General features: G+C 41.9%; 2 protein-coding genes across 2 annotated transcripts in view; one reads left to right on the top strand and one right to left on the bottom strand.

The window, feature by feature from the left end:
• LOC6738675 overlaps positions 1 to 17,254 on the top strand; it is a 67,510-nt gene that overhangs the window by 17,192 nt on the left and 33,064 nt on the right. The window contains exons 2-6 of the mRNA XM_016169253.2: positions 4,544 to 4,814; positions 5,134 to 5,270; positions 9,127 to 9,252; positions 15,710 to 15,814; positions 16,947 to 17,038. Coding sequence (XP_016032504.1) covers positions 4,544 to 4,814; positions 5,134 to 5,270; positions 9,127 to 9,252; positions 15,710 to 15,814; positions 16,947 to 17,038 — 731 coding nt within the window. The remainder of the gene's footprint in view (positions 1 to 4,543; positions 4,815 to 5,133; positions 5,271 to 9,126; positions 9,253 to 15,709; positions 15,815 to 16,946; positions 17,039 to 17,254) is intronic.
• On the bottom strand, positions 584 to 3,153 carry LOC6738676. The gene is made up of 3 exons (XM_016171720.3): positions 2,897 to 3,153; positions 2,801 to 2,833; positions 584 to 2,743 (listed from the first exon to the last, which is right to left on the bottom strand). The coding sequence occupies exons 1-3, from the start codon at positions 3,064 to 3,066 to the stop codon at positions 655 to 657; spliced, it is 2,292 nt and encodes a 763-aa protein (XP_016032505.1). The 5' UTR covers positions 3,067 to 3,153; the 3' UTR covers positions 584 to 654.

The following is a 17,254-nucleotide window of genomic DNA, read 5'->3' as shown; positions in this document are numbered from 1 at the left end:
ACGTGTGGGTTCCTTTGGGCGCATATTGAAAAGCCAGCATTGTTATGACTTTGAAACAAACTGAGGGCGAAAGCACATTTTCTTCTTAGCCCTCAACCTAATGGCAGGTGCCAGGAAAATAAGAGGCTGGAAAAAGCGAGCGTGAATAAAACTGTTATCGGTCTGCGTGCTCAAAAGCGCACTTGATTGCTCAAATCCTTTGTGTATCCCCCTTTAAGCCTTTTGTTTTCCATTATGCGCCGGAAGTGTTGTAAACACTTCAGCGCAGGACACCAGCCGAAGCCGAAGCCAAAGCCACAGCAACAATAACAGTAGACCAGGTGCAACTGAAAGGAGGAAGGAAAGTCAAAGTCCAAGACGACGTCTCAAGCGGCACTTCTATCGAAGAAAAAACCAAATTAACTTTCTACTGAAACAAATGTGTTCAAGCCAAGGTAAAGAAACGAAATTTGCATGACAACAAATTTAAAACTGTTTTGAGGGACAGAAAATATTTAGAGGGAAACAATTTTGGTATACTGATTTCAGTCAGAAGATGACGACCACATAAAGTTTATATATTATTAATGAGTATTAACAACATCCGATTCCCACTCGCTATACAATGAGCTTTATTATTTTTATTTTAGATGAAATGATTAAGTAAACATGTTATTAACTTGACGGATATTCTTCGTCAATTATTTCTGTTTTGATGGTGGTGCCACCTATGCCATCTATGGTGGCCTTGCGGTGATTGGCCGTAATGGGGTAGAGGATCTTCAGAATATTATCCGCATCACTCGTGGTCATGGCAAACACCTGGATCATTCCCGTCTCATGGACACGGGCTGCCACCCCGGGAATAGTCTTGTCCACGTAGTAGACATACTTCATATTGGGTTCTGAACAAATAGCGCTTGAAGCAGTGAATTCCGGCAAAGAGATGGCCCATGGAAAGTGGGCACAGGAAATGAGACGAAGGTGTAGAAGCTTGTGTGTGGGGTCGGTTGTAAAGTTCGGCCTTCCAGAAATCCTTAAAAATATATCCCTTTGGGTTTCGGCCAGCATCGCTTTGCTTCTTCCATTGATTATCAAGACACTGCCATCGGCCCAAATCCAGGCTATTTGTGAGGCCTCATACCGCGCTTGGATCACACCTATGTCTCTATTGTAGACGGCGTTGCCTAGGGTATTAGCCGCAATTCCAAGATTCAAAAATCGGTTCATACTCAGTTTGCAATACGTTTTGCAAAAATTCATCTCGACGCGCAGGCGCAATTGCTCCACATTGCGCCTGCTGGGACGCCTTAGGATTCTGATCCTCTGGAGGCACTTGTCCAGATGAACTGGCAGAGGCGGAAGCAGCACACATCTTCTCAAATTCTCCGCCGACTTTAATCCAAAGCGCTGGTTCCACTTGGAGCGGATTCTCTTAGCTTGGGGATCCCTAAACTCTGTCATATTGTGGTCGACGATGTACTCGAAGTCGTCGAGGCGAACTGTGAAGCTGTTCTGCCATCCAGATTCTGGTGAGAGTTTTTTATTGCTTTCTCCAAGGATTCGGGGTTGCAGTTGCTGCTTGCTAATCTCGGATTCGAAGTCAATGCCCTCGGGTTCTGCAGAAGCTGGTTTGCTGGAACTGTCCTCATTGATGACAAGCTGCAGTTGTTGGGAAATGGTTTCACTGCATTGCTGTAGCCAACCCTGTATATCTGCCTCGTCCTCTGGTTTGGGGACTAATGGTTTAATGTCTTTGACCTCGAGGATAACAGGCTTTTCTGGATTATTCTCAATAAATGGAGTTTCTTTTTCTGGAATATTATCCAAAGAAGGCTCAGGCTCAACCAAATCTGGTTTCTGTGCCAATTGCAATACCTTTGGTGGAAACTTTTTCCAAGCAGCCTTATCCTGGGGGATAAGATCCTTGGGCTTCAGTAAGTCAAACAGAAGATCGCGGTTCTTTTCAGGATCTCTGGCTAGTTTAAATAGCATATCGTACTCATCTATATCACTGTAGTGTTCGCTGAGCCCTTCCTTATTTATCCATTCCTTGATGGCTCGCTCCTCTTCGATTCCAATAGTCAAGTTAGAAAAGGAGACTTCTTCATTGTCTAGAATCCGAGGCTTCTGGGGTGCATTTCCTTTTTTTTCCTTTCCATTTAAATCGTATTTTTCCATATCAATATGAGGACTATTGAGCACCTCAGATTCTAACCACTGATTCAAGACCCGCAGCTCATTCTCTCCGATCTGCCTTTCCAAGCCAGTTTCGAAAATACTCTTATTGTGGAGATTTTCGGCGCACCCAACTCTTTTTGTAGGCGGAGTTTTGGATGTCTCCAAATTCGCCATGCAACACAATGGCCATACAGCATCCGAGAGCTGTATAATTCCCATCTTCACATTCAAGTAACTGCACCATATATCCTCCAACGTTGGCGTATCTATATCAATATCATCCACAAAGCTCCTGCGGATAGGTGACACAGGTCGAAAATGGCGATTAAACAACCAATGTGAAGCCATTGGCAGATTAAGTTCTATTCTGACGGGGGATCTTGGAACATCTTGGCGTTCAGTTAGAAATTTTATTGCCTCGTTGGGCAATCGTCGGGTCTTGACAATCTTCGATGACTTTGGAGGTTTCATTGAACCCTCTTCGTGGACGACGTTCATGGGATCCGCATGTTTCCCGAGGCCGAAGTCCAGAACATCCTTATCACCGCGGAACTTGGTGGGCAGCGGCTTTGGGTCTCGTCCACTTAAATCGGAATTAATGTTAATTAATCGTTTCCATAATTAAATGCATATGGCTTACCGGTACAATGGTTCATTTACTGCTGGAAAAGCGCTGAATACGAAGTTATATTTATGTATATATATTAATTATGACCGTATTTTAAAGATTTCTCACCTGGAGGAGTTATGGTTTTTATTTTTCAGGAGTTCATCCTGCTTGTAGATGGTGTCTTTGCTCTTCCTCTTACGCTTTTTCACCCTGCCATTGCTGACCTTACGAGTATTAAGAAGCGCAAGATCTTCGCGCTCATCTGAATCCGAATCAAACATCGAAGTTCGTGGCATTTTGTGAGAAATGAATTCGAATTTATTTTCAAGTGTCAACTTTCTCCACGTACTCTACAACTCTAAAAGTGTTGCCACCTAAAATTATTAGAATATAACCTATCGAAAATAAATTAATCGCATATTGTCGTTAAATTAAAAATCGTATACTTTTTAAAAACAAAATGGGCACTAGATTGTTCTTTTTTGGTATATAAGCATCGACTTGCCATTCTTCACATTTCATTTCCTTTTACAAAAACGTTGTCTCTAAACCCTAAAATTTGATTTCTCTTCTTTCTGAAAAATAAAATAAAATTAAAAGGGGGGATAGGAAATAGAGTGAATGTATTTAACAGTAAGAAACGTGTGCTTGCAAACTTGACGACGTTTTTTATAAAAATAACGCAAGAAGACGGTACACGGAAATAAAGCATAATAATGTGCCACGACAATCCAGCGTCTGTGAGAAGAGGGGGGTTTGGGGGAAAAGCGACGCGTGCCAAACGGGAAAACACTCATAACGCTTCGCTCCCCATTTTCCCGGTCCTCTTCTTCTTCTGAGTCGGACCCTCGTGGCTTTCTCCTGTCAATATGCTTCCCGCTCGACTTGTGCTATAATTGTGTCTTCCCCCTGCGGAACGCCTGCCATCTACACACACCCATACGAGTGTGTGTGAGTGTGAGTGGGGTTAAGGGGTGGAGATAATGCCAACCAGGACACTTTCAGTTACTTAGCCCAAGAAACTGGGGAGCGTCTGTTGCTCGGGGACCGAAGTACCGAAGGACTGAAGGTCTGAATCTGAGGCAAGCGTTTTCCGCCCTGCTTTGTCCTTTTGTTTCAGCAACTTACAAGTGGCCGAGAAAGGATATTCCAGCTGAAGCTAAAATAATTAGCTGGGGGCTAGCAGGAGTTGCAAAAAATGAGAAGGCCACGAGCGGCAGCTCGAAGAGATAAAAGGGGATGAAAGAGAGACAAAAATGGTAAAACGAACCCAGGTGAGGGAATACCTAAGGTTTCCCTCTCCACTAGGAAAGGAAATGTATTTAAATAAGTTTGCTAACTCATAAGTTAGCTACCAATTGAAAGGGTTTCAAGTTAAAATCAACTGGCACCTACAATAATATTATAGGATTATTATATGGATATTCTGAAAGGCTTTAGAATGAAATTGTGTCCTATCCAATGATTCCGTATGATGCCACTGACATTTGTACTCCAAACTAGTGAACTTTAAGCTTAAAGGGTAAGCACTCGCAACTCCATCGTCATCGTTTGTTTGCTTCCTGATCCGCGTGGCCAGGTGACGGGGTGAACAAACCCCTGTCTGTTCAAATTCGCACCACTCATCTGGGTCAGCTGGCGGTCGTTTCCTCCGACGCACCGCCATCTCATTTTCCGGTTGACAGGAGCCCTTTGATTCCAGCACATCACCTGACAATTTGTTGACTCAACTAATCTCCTTCTCCGTTGCCCCTCCACCCACTCCCGTTTCAGATGCCCAGGATGGGGAGACGTCACAAACACTGCCATCATCGGTTGTGCGCTTCATCTTCATCTCCGCTGCAGCGGCTGGTGGAGCTGCAGCTCCTTCTGCCGGCGCTCCTGGTCGTCCTGCTGGCCACTACCCTGGGACTCGCCTGCCGCGTCTCCGAGTTCTCCTGCAAGGGCAGCGGGAACAGCGGCACCATCTGTGTGCCCCTGGACAAATACTGCGACGGACGCAGCGATTGCGCCGATGGCAGCGATGAACCCAAACATTGCTCCGGTGAGTGAATGCCGCCAGCTGTCGTCCGCTTCTCCGACGCGAGGAGTGGCCAACAGTACAGTAAACAATCGAAGGAGTGAACTTATGAAACAATGTTTGCACTAGGATTTTTTTTAAAGGTAGCTTAACTGGGAGTGTAACACTATGTTATGAGCACAAAAAATAAAATATTTGCAGAGACAACACTGCGTATGAGTACTGAGTACCATGCCAGTTAACTATCAGTTAACGTATATATAAATATTGCTACACATTCGATTGTTTACTTTGCTTAACCCACTGTACCCCAATTCACATTCTTCTCTCCGACCCCCCGCAGTCTGCAATCGTACATATTATGGCGATATCGGACGCACCTATGCCATAAAAGTGCCAACGCCACAGTGGAATAAATTGCCCTTCCTCTGTCACTTGACATTCACAGCATCCGGTCATGATCAAGGCGACATTGTGCAGGTGAGTAGGTGGTGGTGGGGAGTTGGACAGTGATGAGAAGGGTCCAGGTACTGGTACCCAAATGGAGTAGATGGGTGCACTTACTATACTTACAATCCTATACATTTATTAAATGTATATACTATATAGTCAACCACTTTTTATTTGCTTATTTATTTTCCTTTATAATTAATTTCTGCATTAATGTTTCATAACAGTATATGTGCATTTACAAATCAATCAAATTGATTGAACTGCATTATTATGATGAATGTAACCTATTAGAAAATGTGAATGGAACAATTTTATTCCAATTATTTTGTCATTTAAAGTAAGCTTTTAAATAGTATTGACTTGCAGTAATGCCTTGTAAAGAAAGTCAGTGTTGAGCACCTAAATGCAGAAGGTAATAGTGGTACCTTCGCATCACTGGTGCTGTGGAATCAGAGTGGAGTGTTTGTCCAGCTCGTGTTGTAGTCCACTGTCCGTTGTCCGTTGTCCGTTGTCCGTTTGTTGGCTTTAGTGCGCCGTAGGCCAAAGATTAGCCGTGCGTCAGCGAAATAAAAGTGCAATGCACACACACACACACATGCTCTTGAGGGCAGAAGGAGGAGTGTCCTGCGGGAGGAGTGCACTCTAACGGGAACCAAGCCCCACACATGCACACACATACACACCGCCAGCAGACAGCGACACGCACAAATGCACCGCCGTGAAGTATTCCGAGACACACCCCCGCTCCCAACAATGGCAATCCGATTCGCACATATCACGCGAGGGGCTTTATGTGTCCGCCATCCGGACAAGGTATATGGGTTCTGCTTGGCGCGGACACTCGCCACAGTCGGGACTGCAGGGATAAATAAGGTACTTTCTCAGTTTGCAGGGTACATAGAAATTACATAAGTCTCAGCTCTATATATTTACCAAAATGTGTGAACAGATTGGGCAAAAAAATACTTTTCTAATTTTTGTGAAACTATTTAAAAACTGTACCGAAACCGTAGCCAAAAAATTTGAAAGGACTCAATCTGGGTACATACAGTGATATTTGCCGAGCTACCAGGGTATTCCGAAAACACGTATGTATATCCCATGGTCGCATTCACCGCACTCCGTTCGTGCTTGTTAGGCAGAATGTCTCCATTTCTCGCCTTGGCGGCATATCTCCTGACATTTTTGGCGGCGCTGGCATTTGGTGCGTGCTTAATTAGGACTTCCAGCGATTGCAGTTGAATCCCAGCCATGCCGCCTGCTTTTTAAATGAACCGGACCGGATCTTTAAAATGCCTTGGGCACAACCAGAATGGGGGACCGAAAAGCAGAAGGCGGCAGTCGCCGAAATAAGCAAACAAATCGAGCGGCTCGAGCGGATCGGGAGGAGTGGAAACACCCACGTTGACAATGAAATTAGACACGCTTCAAAACATTTTTGGCGAGCTGTCAGAGAAACGTCAATTTCAATTTCGAAAATAATTGATTTCCCCTGCAATTTGCGTAAACATCGCAATGAGCAGTTGAGTCCCAGGAAGTGGTAGTCAGCAAATCTGTTCCCCAGCTCCCACGACGCCCCATTTGCTCCTTAAATTTCCCCAATCCGCTTGGGAGTCTCGCATCCATCCATGTATATGTATATACTATATAAGTATATATGTATATATGGGTAAATGTGGAATGATGTATGCAAAATGTTCCTTGGTGGGCTTTGCACCTTGCACAAATCTGTCATGCATAAGTTATAACTTTTTATTTCGCGTTGCCGAATTTGTAGAACACTTTTCGATAGAACGTGGATACACCAAAAATAGTTTGCTATCTGACTGCAAGTAAATTCAGCTTGATTGTTAGATGAGTTTATTGTTTGGTTATTTACCCTAATATTAAACTTTTTGATTAGTTTATTTTTTATTTTATTTCTATACTGTATAAACTAACTCCCCTTTATGGCAGTGTAGCTCAGTGAACATTTTTTGTTCACCTCTTCATCGTGGCATATAAATCATGCGGTTGGCTTTCCGAGGCTTCCCGTTTTTTCCGCTTTCCCTTCGATTTTCATATATATTTTTTTGGTTCTCACCCGGGTGCGTCTGTGTGGGAAATTGCTTGAAATAATAATGTTAGACATCGGCGGGACGAGGATTCGATGGAAGGATGCGATGTTGTCGGGGCTGTCTGTTTGTACATATTGATTGATGATTGTCAGCCGGAGTCCCAGAACTTCGCGGCAGGGAGAAGTTTAAATTGCCTGGGACTCAGCCATGCACCCATGGGCTAATTTTTAATGGAAATACCTTAACCCAAACGCTGAAATATGTTAGCTGCAATCAAATATAATAATTAAAGCTTGTTTTGATCGCCCTTAATGGACGTGAAAATTTATGGAACAAAGCAACCAAAGGGAAACTTTCCACTGGAAAAAGGCAGACAGAACATTTCATAAATCAAGTAGTTTTTTTGTAATAAAAAATATAAGCCTTTATTTATTCTTTTTTTTTTTGCATTGTAAATTGTTTGTATGTGTAAAAAGTTTTTCCCAATTGTTTTCAAGGAAATTTAAAAATGTGCGCTTTATTTTTCCCAACAATTTGTTGTATTTTCATGCCCAATTAGTATGACAATTAGAATGAAACTGATATCACTTTGCTCAGTTAAGCAGAGCTGATGGAATTTCGCAAAATATTGGTATATTGTGGTCGAGCTAATGATGGATTTATTTTGCGATAAATTTAAATGAAGACCTAATTTACTGCTGCAAACAAATCGAAATCAACACCACTGACCGCTCCATTTAAAGTGTCTGTTAAGGCAGTCAGTAAGTTTTCCTTAAAGTCCTTAAAGTTTCGCAGCTTGTCACGTCGAAGACCAAAAAAGTTCGAGAGGAAAAAACCATAAAACATGAGAGAACTCCTTAAAAAGCATACACTACACATAAATTATGCTTCCTCATTTGCCCAGGAGAATTTCCGGGACGAGAAGTCTACGTTGAAGTCCAGAGCAAACTTGCAGATGCAAAAGTTTTTCACAGAATTTCCCTCTGTCGTTCAGTTGCCGCTTCTAATGAAGCCACAAATGCCATGTGCGATGTGGATTTCCCTTCCTCATTTTCATTTTTGCTCGCTGTCACTTTTGCCTTTGTTTAATATTTCAAATTGGAAGTGAAAATCTCTTCGTGTGCGTAGGTGTTGGGAAATTCGGCCAAATGAAAAGCAAGTGGCAGGCAACTGAAACCCGAGGCGGAACCCTTTTATTGGAGTTTTCTTTCCAATTTTCGACACACACTCTGGCAGGCATTTATTTGCATATTTTATTAGGAAAACTCATGTGCCGCACGAGTACATAATGTACATATTGCATACGGGATTAGACACTTGACTCTCTGACTCGCACAACTTCCTTACTTTGACCTTGACTTGACTCCCTCTTCAGAGGCAGTGTGAATGCGGTATTATCTTTTTTATGGCCAATCAAATATGCAAACAGTGGGCGTTGTGCTGTTCCCTACATTTTTCGCAAATGGAATTTCATTTGCATAGCTTTAAGCAAATATTAAATATAGTGTTAGTACCCTGGAATGCGTAACAAAATTGTACTCTAAAGATTTAGAATAAAAGGAATTTAATTAATAGAGGAGTAATAATATATAATCCTATAATAACATAGGTGGTATTGAACTTTAACTTTGTTTTTCATTTTCTTTTTTAGTCAGCTATTCACAAGCAACTTACTTTAAAATTACTTTCAATAAGTTCTGTTTTAAAGTTATTTATAATTTGCACACTTCTTATAATCGGTAATATTTTAATATAATGGTATAGATACCTCCTATTTTACTCAAATTTTCACCAAATTATTACAATTTTAAATTCGACTCCTACAGATCATCTTCGATGGCTTCACGGTGGGAAGGTTCGACGAGGGCATGGTCGACACGGATGTGGATGGTTACGAAACGAACCTCAGTCCCACGGGCGAGTTGCCAGGATGTCCCGAGGGCTTCATGCAGGTGAGTGGGCTGGAATTCCATTTATTAAAATTCATGTTACGTGATAATAAAAATAGTTTGCGGGAAATTGTGTCCGGGAGTTTGCACTCCATTTGCTTGCGTTGCTTGCTTGCCCATAATTTCATGCCCAACTGGGTGGTGGTGGTGGGATGCGATGGGTTGTGGGTGGGTGGTTGGGTGGCTGGAAAATCCGGGCGAGGACTTTGGCTTGTCATCATTGGTAGCTTTCCTCGATGTCGTCGTCGTCGGCGCTGTCGCCGTCGTTCGATTCAATCAATGTCCGAGTAATTCTGTAATTTTCTGTTTGGTTCTCTGTTGACAAATACCACATTAGCCCGGCAAATTGAATTGAATGCTGCGCCTGTGTGCGTCTCTGGCCCGATATCCATGTCTGTGTGTGTCCTGCCGATCCCGGGATTGGGAGCTTGAGTGCTGTAAGTGTTGTTGGGTCACATCCATTTGCCCTTCTCTGGGCCGAAAAGGAAAACTATTTAACATGTACCAGGATCTGTGTGCGTGGTGTATATTTTTATCGCAAATTTTGCGGACACGTTTGGAAGCTAGCTGGTCACTAGTGCTGTGCTGTGCTGATGTCCTCGCCCTTGTAATGCTAAAACCAAAATCCTGGCTAAATAAAATGTCCGAAAGAGCTCACTAAATCCCTGTAATTGACTTGTGCAATATGTTTGAATGCCCCTCCGCTTCGCAAATGTATCCGCTTGTGTCTCAGTTTTTGTTTCACTTTGCGTTTCTGCATCGGTATCTTTATCTGGGTTTCGGGTTGACTGGCCCTGCTTAAATCGCTTTTGATAAAGCCCAGACGGACTGCTCGCTTTGCTTCCATTCCCGCCCAGAACCCTTGAGCTGTTTTAATTTGGGGATTAAATAAAATATTCGCACAGAAGTGCTGAAAGGCGAATGCCAAACGAATGTGTAAGTTCACATAATCCTCTGCCTTAAGATGAGTTTGGGATATGAAGTGGATGGTTGGTTGATCTAAAATAATTAAAACACCTGCAAATTCTTTCTTACATATCATTTTAAATGTGATTGATAAAAAACAAAAGTTAAAATCGCCTGTATGAAAATATATGCTGATGCATGCAAAGAGCAAAAAGAGTTGAACCAGCGCTAGTTTTAATATATATAATAAAAAGTACCTTAGTACTATATAAAATCCTGACAAAACACCGATATAAGATGGTCTTGCTCCCTCCTTCTTAGGAAGAGATAACACCTTCCATACCTTTAGAGATTACCTCACATGTTTAGTCCATTTTCCCACTCCCTTCCATAGTTCCTTCCTATTTACTGGGACTATAGGTTTTCATTGGTTGCATTTCCCATCGCTCGGTATAAAGAGCCGTTCCGCCCACTGTCCGACTGTTGGAAAACCATAAACCTCTATTAGTTTAGCTACGTAGGCCCTCCGAAGCCCGGACTTTTCCCGCCGGCCTTCTGTGTCTGCCGGTCGCTTTGTGCAACAATAAATTTAAACAAGCGTGGGGCGTGCGCTGACATTTTGCGGTGCTCGTCCCCAAAAACTGAAAAACGGAGCTGGACTAAGGGATATGGAATAGCCATCCAGTGCAGCCATCGCATGCACTCCTGGGCTGTCCTGTTGAGGTTTCATTTGGCGCTTGACATGTGTACGGAGTTGAGGGATTTCCGCAAGGACGACGGCACGCGGGAGGGGGTTGGCTAACAGGCATGCATCTAGTTTTTAGTCCTGCCGCTGCATTTTCCGGCAGCAGCGGCTTTCATACGCTCGCAAAGGGTAAGTGTAATTGTATTAAAGCTCTACAAAATAAATAGGAGGATCTTTTTTTGAAATGCCAAAGGAAAAAAAGCTGAATGTAGTATTCGAAAATAAGAAAATATTTTAGTATAGTTAACTAAAACCAGTTAATTAACTAATTAAACGCAGTGTTAAGGTAAATTAAAAGAAAAATTTAATGATTTAGCCTGAAAATCAGTACTTATACTGTGTATACTTTTGTAATTCCAACACAAAAACTATTATTTGTGAAATTTGCTTTTACCTTTAAAGGGTATTCTAAAATTCGTTACATGCGTGTGGCATTTATGTACTCGATATTTTTTTTTCGATATTTGGCCTTGCTCTCCGGTTTAAAAATGCAGTTAAATATTTTCAGTTTTTTGCCGCTGCTCGTGCATTGTTCATTGTTGTAGTTGCAGTTCTATATAGACTCGTAACTAACCGCAGGTTTGTGTTGTGTTTCCCCCTTCAAAACCTCCATTTCCATCGGAGCTGCTTGTTTTTTTTTTTTCCCAGTAAAGGCAATTTTAACTGCTGACGCGGTTTTGTAAGCCCCTGGCCCTCCGATCTGTATAAATAATGCGTGTCATGGCCTGGGCACATAAATTCTTGACCGAAACGGAAAATTTATATCCGCTGCCTTTCCCACATATACGGTTATATATGATTTACCCAGGTTCAGGCGCAGCACCCCGTGTCGAGTCTGAAGTTTCGGTTTAATCATTTATTCAATTTAGTTGGACATTCTGTCTCATGCATTTTGTAGCAGGCCAAAAGCGGAGCGAAACTGGGCTGTCCTTATCTTGACCTTTTCGGAATTATTTTTAATAATTCAGCAAACAATCTCTCGCAGTTCTTAAGTAGCGGCAAAGTTTAAACTCCTTTAAGTCAATTTGCATAGGTCCACATTCTTGTAACTATGTTTTCAGATACACATGAATCTATATTCTGATTATTCTGGCTGTTTTAGCCAGAAACAAAATTCGCCTTACTTGTGTATACTTGAGACTTGCCAGTTTTACGCGGTATCTCTGGTTCTTGCCGGCTGAAACTCCCGCTGGACCTTTTGTATAATATTGCTAATCATAAATAATAAAGTTTATGCATAAACGTATTAACCTAAATCAACAGAGACAACAAAGTCAGGCGGTCGGCGGAGGAGGAAGCTGTTATCCTTGGGTGTCCTTGCGAGAGCAGCTTGGCCAAATGACTCAATATTTGACAATCATAACATCCCGACCCTCTGTTTTCCCCCATCCCAGCCAAGGACAACAACTGGAGGAGTGAAGGCAGCTTGGTCCTGTCTCAGCTTGTCCATAGTTTTTATTGGTTAGTCCAGTGTATATCTGTATGTATATAACAACTTTGCCATGGCTGTCAGCTAGGAACATAACTCTTGGTTTTGCTGAGCTTAGAATATATAATTTTTGTAATTTATTGGCCTATCTTCCAGCATTTGTGTTGCAAATGAAATGCCTTCACGGTTAAGTTACTTACTTGTAATATGCCAAACGCTTTAAATTACTATAAATCAAACAGAACGCGGCGACAGTCGTCCAGTGCTGGCATTATGCGCTTAAATTGTTTCACAATTATGTGAAAAAACAGCGTGCAATAAAAGGCGTGGCATTTGGGGGAGGAAAAGGATGCGGAGCGAAACTGACAAGCAGCAGCTTTTGTTTATTGTTGGCAGATTATGAAGCGAGAAGGATTCTGCGGATGCCAGTACATCAACAATGCTGATAAAACTTTTATCGCACTCACTGTATTGCATGTGTGTGCGTATGGGCGCAGACCCAGAGTACGGAACAATATATTACGGATATCTGCGGGGGTTACAGAATGCAACCGAAACTCCCATTAATAGCTAGAAAGTTCTTAATGGATGAGGATGTAGTGATGCTGAATTTATCAAACTTATCAAGCGCCTTTAACTGCATTAAAGCAAGTTCTTTTGAACTATAAAGGCTTATTAATCACAATCACATTAGGCTTCTTTTGTTTTGTACCTGATTTTTGAATGTACTATTAAACTTAAAATTTGTATATCAACTCGTATGCCCATTGAACGCTAACCAGTTTAGTAGGCCAACATTTCGACTGGCATATGAGCAAATGTTTGGCCAAAATGTCAGGCAATTATTAGCACTGACCTAATAAAAAAAAGCCTATAAAATTAAACCCGTAGGTCGTAGCCCAAAAAAGTCTCCTGCTACAATACTAATTCAATCAATTTAAAACCAACAGAAAATGTGGCAGAAATAGCAAGAGCAGATAGGCCAGCTATGCAAAGGAGGGCAAAAAAAAAGAGAATCGGGCTTAAAAGAACACACACACACAAGGACCAAGGTCCAATAATTCGTTATGAAGTCGATGCTAATAACGCTCCAGTGCACACAATGGACATGATGACGATGATGAAGAGGAACGACCAGTGGGTTAAGATGGAGGGAAAGCCAAAGAGGGGAAAAAGACAGAACACTCAGAGAAATCAGAGTTAAGCTGAATAAAAATATATTTATATTTTAAAAACGAACCTTGCTTAATTTACTCAAAACTATATGAAACAAGAATGCAAATTAGCCACTAAAAGCTAATGTTTTTATACCCTTGCAGTGATTAAGTCTTAAAAATAATGTTTGTCTACAGAATAAGAATATTTAATACCAAAAAAAACACTGGAACTATGATTTTGTATATTGTCCGAAAACTGATGTGTTCCGAATATTAATTTTTATATTACCTGCAACAGAAAGAAGTCCTTAAGAAAAAGATCTATTTATTTAAAAATTTATATTAAATTATCTTGGTGGTAATATCTCATAGCTATCTCAATATCTCTATTGCTTAAATACTTGTATCTCCATTTAGATATTTTTTGTGAGTGTGTGAATTAGAGTCCTGTGAGCAGGACTCGTCCAGAGTTTGCAATGAATTTACACAAAATCGAAATCAGAAAATTACCATTATGCCGGGCAGTCAAGCCTGCCTGTGGCCCGTCCTGCCAGTAGCATTTGCCCCATTCCATACCCACTCCAACCAGAATCCAGCCAAACCAAATCCACTATTCATCCTGGCGATGAGATAGAGTAGGATGGCCGACGGACTGGCCATTGCCATTCAATATGACAGCAGCAATGGGCCGACAAGACTCCAGTGCAACTGCAACTCTAACCAGTTACAAATATTGGCCAGACCTCGATTGGCGACTTTGCAATTACAGCAAAAATTGTTGTTTGAGTTTGAGGCAGCCGCAGGACATGGCCGGGGCAGAAAGGACATGGGGCTGCCGGGGTCTGCCAGGGGCCGGCCTCGTTGGCCGTCGGTTCAGTTCAAATAACCCATTAACTAAAAACTTAATCAATTGGAACCTCAGTGTAAATGAGCTGCCGTTGCCATTGCCGTCGCCATTTCCCGATCCCCACATTTATCGACTGGTGGCCACTGACCCAGGCCGCAGGCAGCAGAAAAGAATTGAGAACCGGAACCGGCAGTGTCCTCATCGTCCTGGTATTAGCAATATTAATGCTGCCTATGCGAGCAGGCTCAATAGATGTCAGTTGTCCTGGGGCGAAAAGCTTTTTGTGATTGTGCGCATATAGCGGGTATTCAGGAGCTCAGGAATTCTGTATGAGTTTCGAGTTATTTAACTTAAAAAGAGTTAACATTCATAAAACATAAATTATTATAAATTACATTAAAATATGAAAATATACAATTCTTAAAAGTATGTTTATAAATATTCAAAAAAAGAAATTATTACTTGTGTATTTAATTTTAATCGTACTAGCTAATGAATCTGTCAGTGTATAGGGTTAAAATGTATTTGGATAGCCCATAGTTAAGTTATAAAAGTTAAACTTTTATATATTTTCAAATATAAATATTTTGAACATTTGCTTAAACTGTGATACAATATTGAGGATTTTTCAGTATTAAGGGCAGAGTACTTCAACGCCCATTATTCTTGGCCTCCCTTTTAAAGTTCGCACTCTTTTTTTCGGCTCCGTTAATATTTTAGCCAGCGTTCGTTTGGCAGGCTTTAGGGGTCCCTTTTTTGGTCGCAAAGTAAATACATTTATGGGGCAGCATTTGCAGTTGTCGCTTTCACGGATGCAGTGTTGGTTCAGCTGCTGGTCGCACACCTTCGCCGCTTGCCAACGGTTTTCCGCATGCATAAAATACCTGCTCGAAAGTGGGGTACCCTGCGCATTGGTACCGCTGCCAAGTGGCATGTTGCGCTGGAAAACGGGAGGGGCTGGAAAAGCGGGGGAAAACAATCGAATATTAAGCGGAAAGGTGGCAGGGAAAACAAAAAATTACACTGCCCAACACAACACGCACTCATAATCCATTAGCCCACGCCAGCTGGCCCACTACAACGTGCGTATATTAATTTTCCATGCGTTTTTCACCAACCCAGTGCCAATAAAATCAATATGGGCGCTCGAACTCTATAACTTAACCCAATTTTTTAATGCGACGGTGTGAGTGTGTGTGTGTGTGTGTGAGACATACATACGTATGTGCTTTATGGGCTTTAAATGTTGCATCATGGCATTTTGCCGAGCTGGGCGAAATTGCTTTTAGCCTCTCTGTTTGGCTGTCTGTGGGCGTGTCACCAGCGAAACAAACTTGATTTTTAATTAATTAAATTTTTATTTATTTACTTGGCAGCTCAGCGAATTGGGACGCCCATTCACCGGCGGCTCCTGGTGCGGCAAGGCCACCGGACCGCAATTGTACTTTAGCGAAACATCCACGGTGACAGCCTCGGTGAAGGTGAGTGCAAGTGCAAGTGAGAGGGAGCACGGGGGAAAGAGACGGGGCGCCTGGAGCTGGAGCTTTGGGAGCCTCGGCTGCCCTGTGTGTGCTCAAATTACATACCCTGCCAGGACTTTAGGTCATTAAGTTTGGCGCATCTGTTTGGATTTGATTTAAACAAATTTTATTCATGTAAAATATATAAGTTATATATAAATTTATAATTTATCATTTATTTGTTTGGTTCATTGTATTTGATTGTACATGCAATATCAGCGAGTTGAGCGAGTTTCACCATTGTCGACGATGCATTATAAGCTTTATATGTCCATCTGCATAATGGGAGGATCTGCAGCCTGTTTAATTACCATGCAGAGAATGAAATTTTCAGCTTATCCCAAAGTTTACATGTCCAGCCTTTCATTTTAAGTTGAACAACTTTTCCGCGCACACCACACGGCGTATGCGTAATATTTTCTTAAGGCTGTCAGCCGACGAAGCAGTTCCACTGCCACTTTTTGATTAATTTTTAAATAAACGCGCTGCCATAAAAACGGGCAAATGGACAAGGCATCGAAAAGGACACGTCCATGGGAGGATCTTGGCCGGAAATATGGTTTCAGTTACTGCCGTCGAGTTGCCGCGCATAAATTATGAAAATTAATAAAAGTTCACTCGCCATGTGAGAGGAAACTCCTTCGGACACTTCTTGTCTGCAAAAGTGTTGACGAGCAGTTGACATGGCAATGGAGGAAAATCAAAGAAGAAATCGCAGATGGCATAATTGAAGAGAAATTGCGTGTCGAGATGGAAATTTGCACTCGTTAAGCATCCAATTGTATTGTTTTCTATCGAGAGGCAGGTCTTCTTTTCTGCAACTTAAGTAATGGGAGAGTCATGTAAATGTCAATCGGAAGCCGTTTTAAAAAGACCTACCTCAGCTTACATGTATTTTGTTCCTGTCTTTAACTTATATTTTAATCAGTACTATAAAGGAATTGCTTATGTGTATGTTTAAGTTCCTGTTGTTTCACATCACAGGAAACTAGCTTGCGTCACGTTTCCGGTGAAACATTTTCACATTGATTGCTCTTTTTGGCGTTTTAACATTTCAAATTGCATTCTACGACCGCTTTCAATTTTCTTGCAGGTATTTCATCCGCCACGCAATATCCGAGACGAGAAGCCCTTTGAGTTCAGCATAAGATATAAATTTATAAGCCAGTCGGATGCAGTTGTGAGGTAAGTTGCAGCACCGAATTGCACTGGCAAACTGACAAATATCTGTGCAGTTGGAAAAGTATTCAATTGATATTGGTTCGGTGCATTTCCCTCTTCCGACTTCACCCCTCTTCTCGACCCAACGAGGGTAATGTCATCAGTTGCCTCAGCTTTTCCCGCTCGAGTTTTCATCTTTCCATAGATGTTTCTATTCCTGGCACTGGCTCTGGATTTGGC

Source organism: Drosophila simulans, chromosome 3L, assembly GCF_016746395.2.
Source record: "Drosophila simulans strain w501 chromosome 3L, Prin_Dsim_3.1, whole genome shotgun sequence".
NCBI classification, from domain to species: Eukaryota; Metazoa; Arthropoda; class Insecta; order Diptera; family Drosophilidae; genus Drosophila; species Drosophila simulans.
Note: the sequence above shows the minus strand (reverse complement) of the source record. Positions and strands in the feature narration are given on the sequence as shown.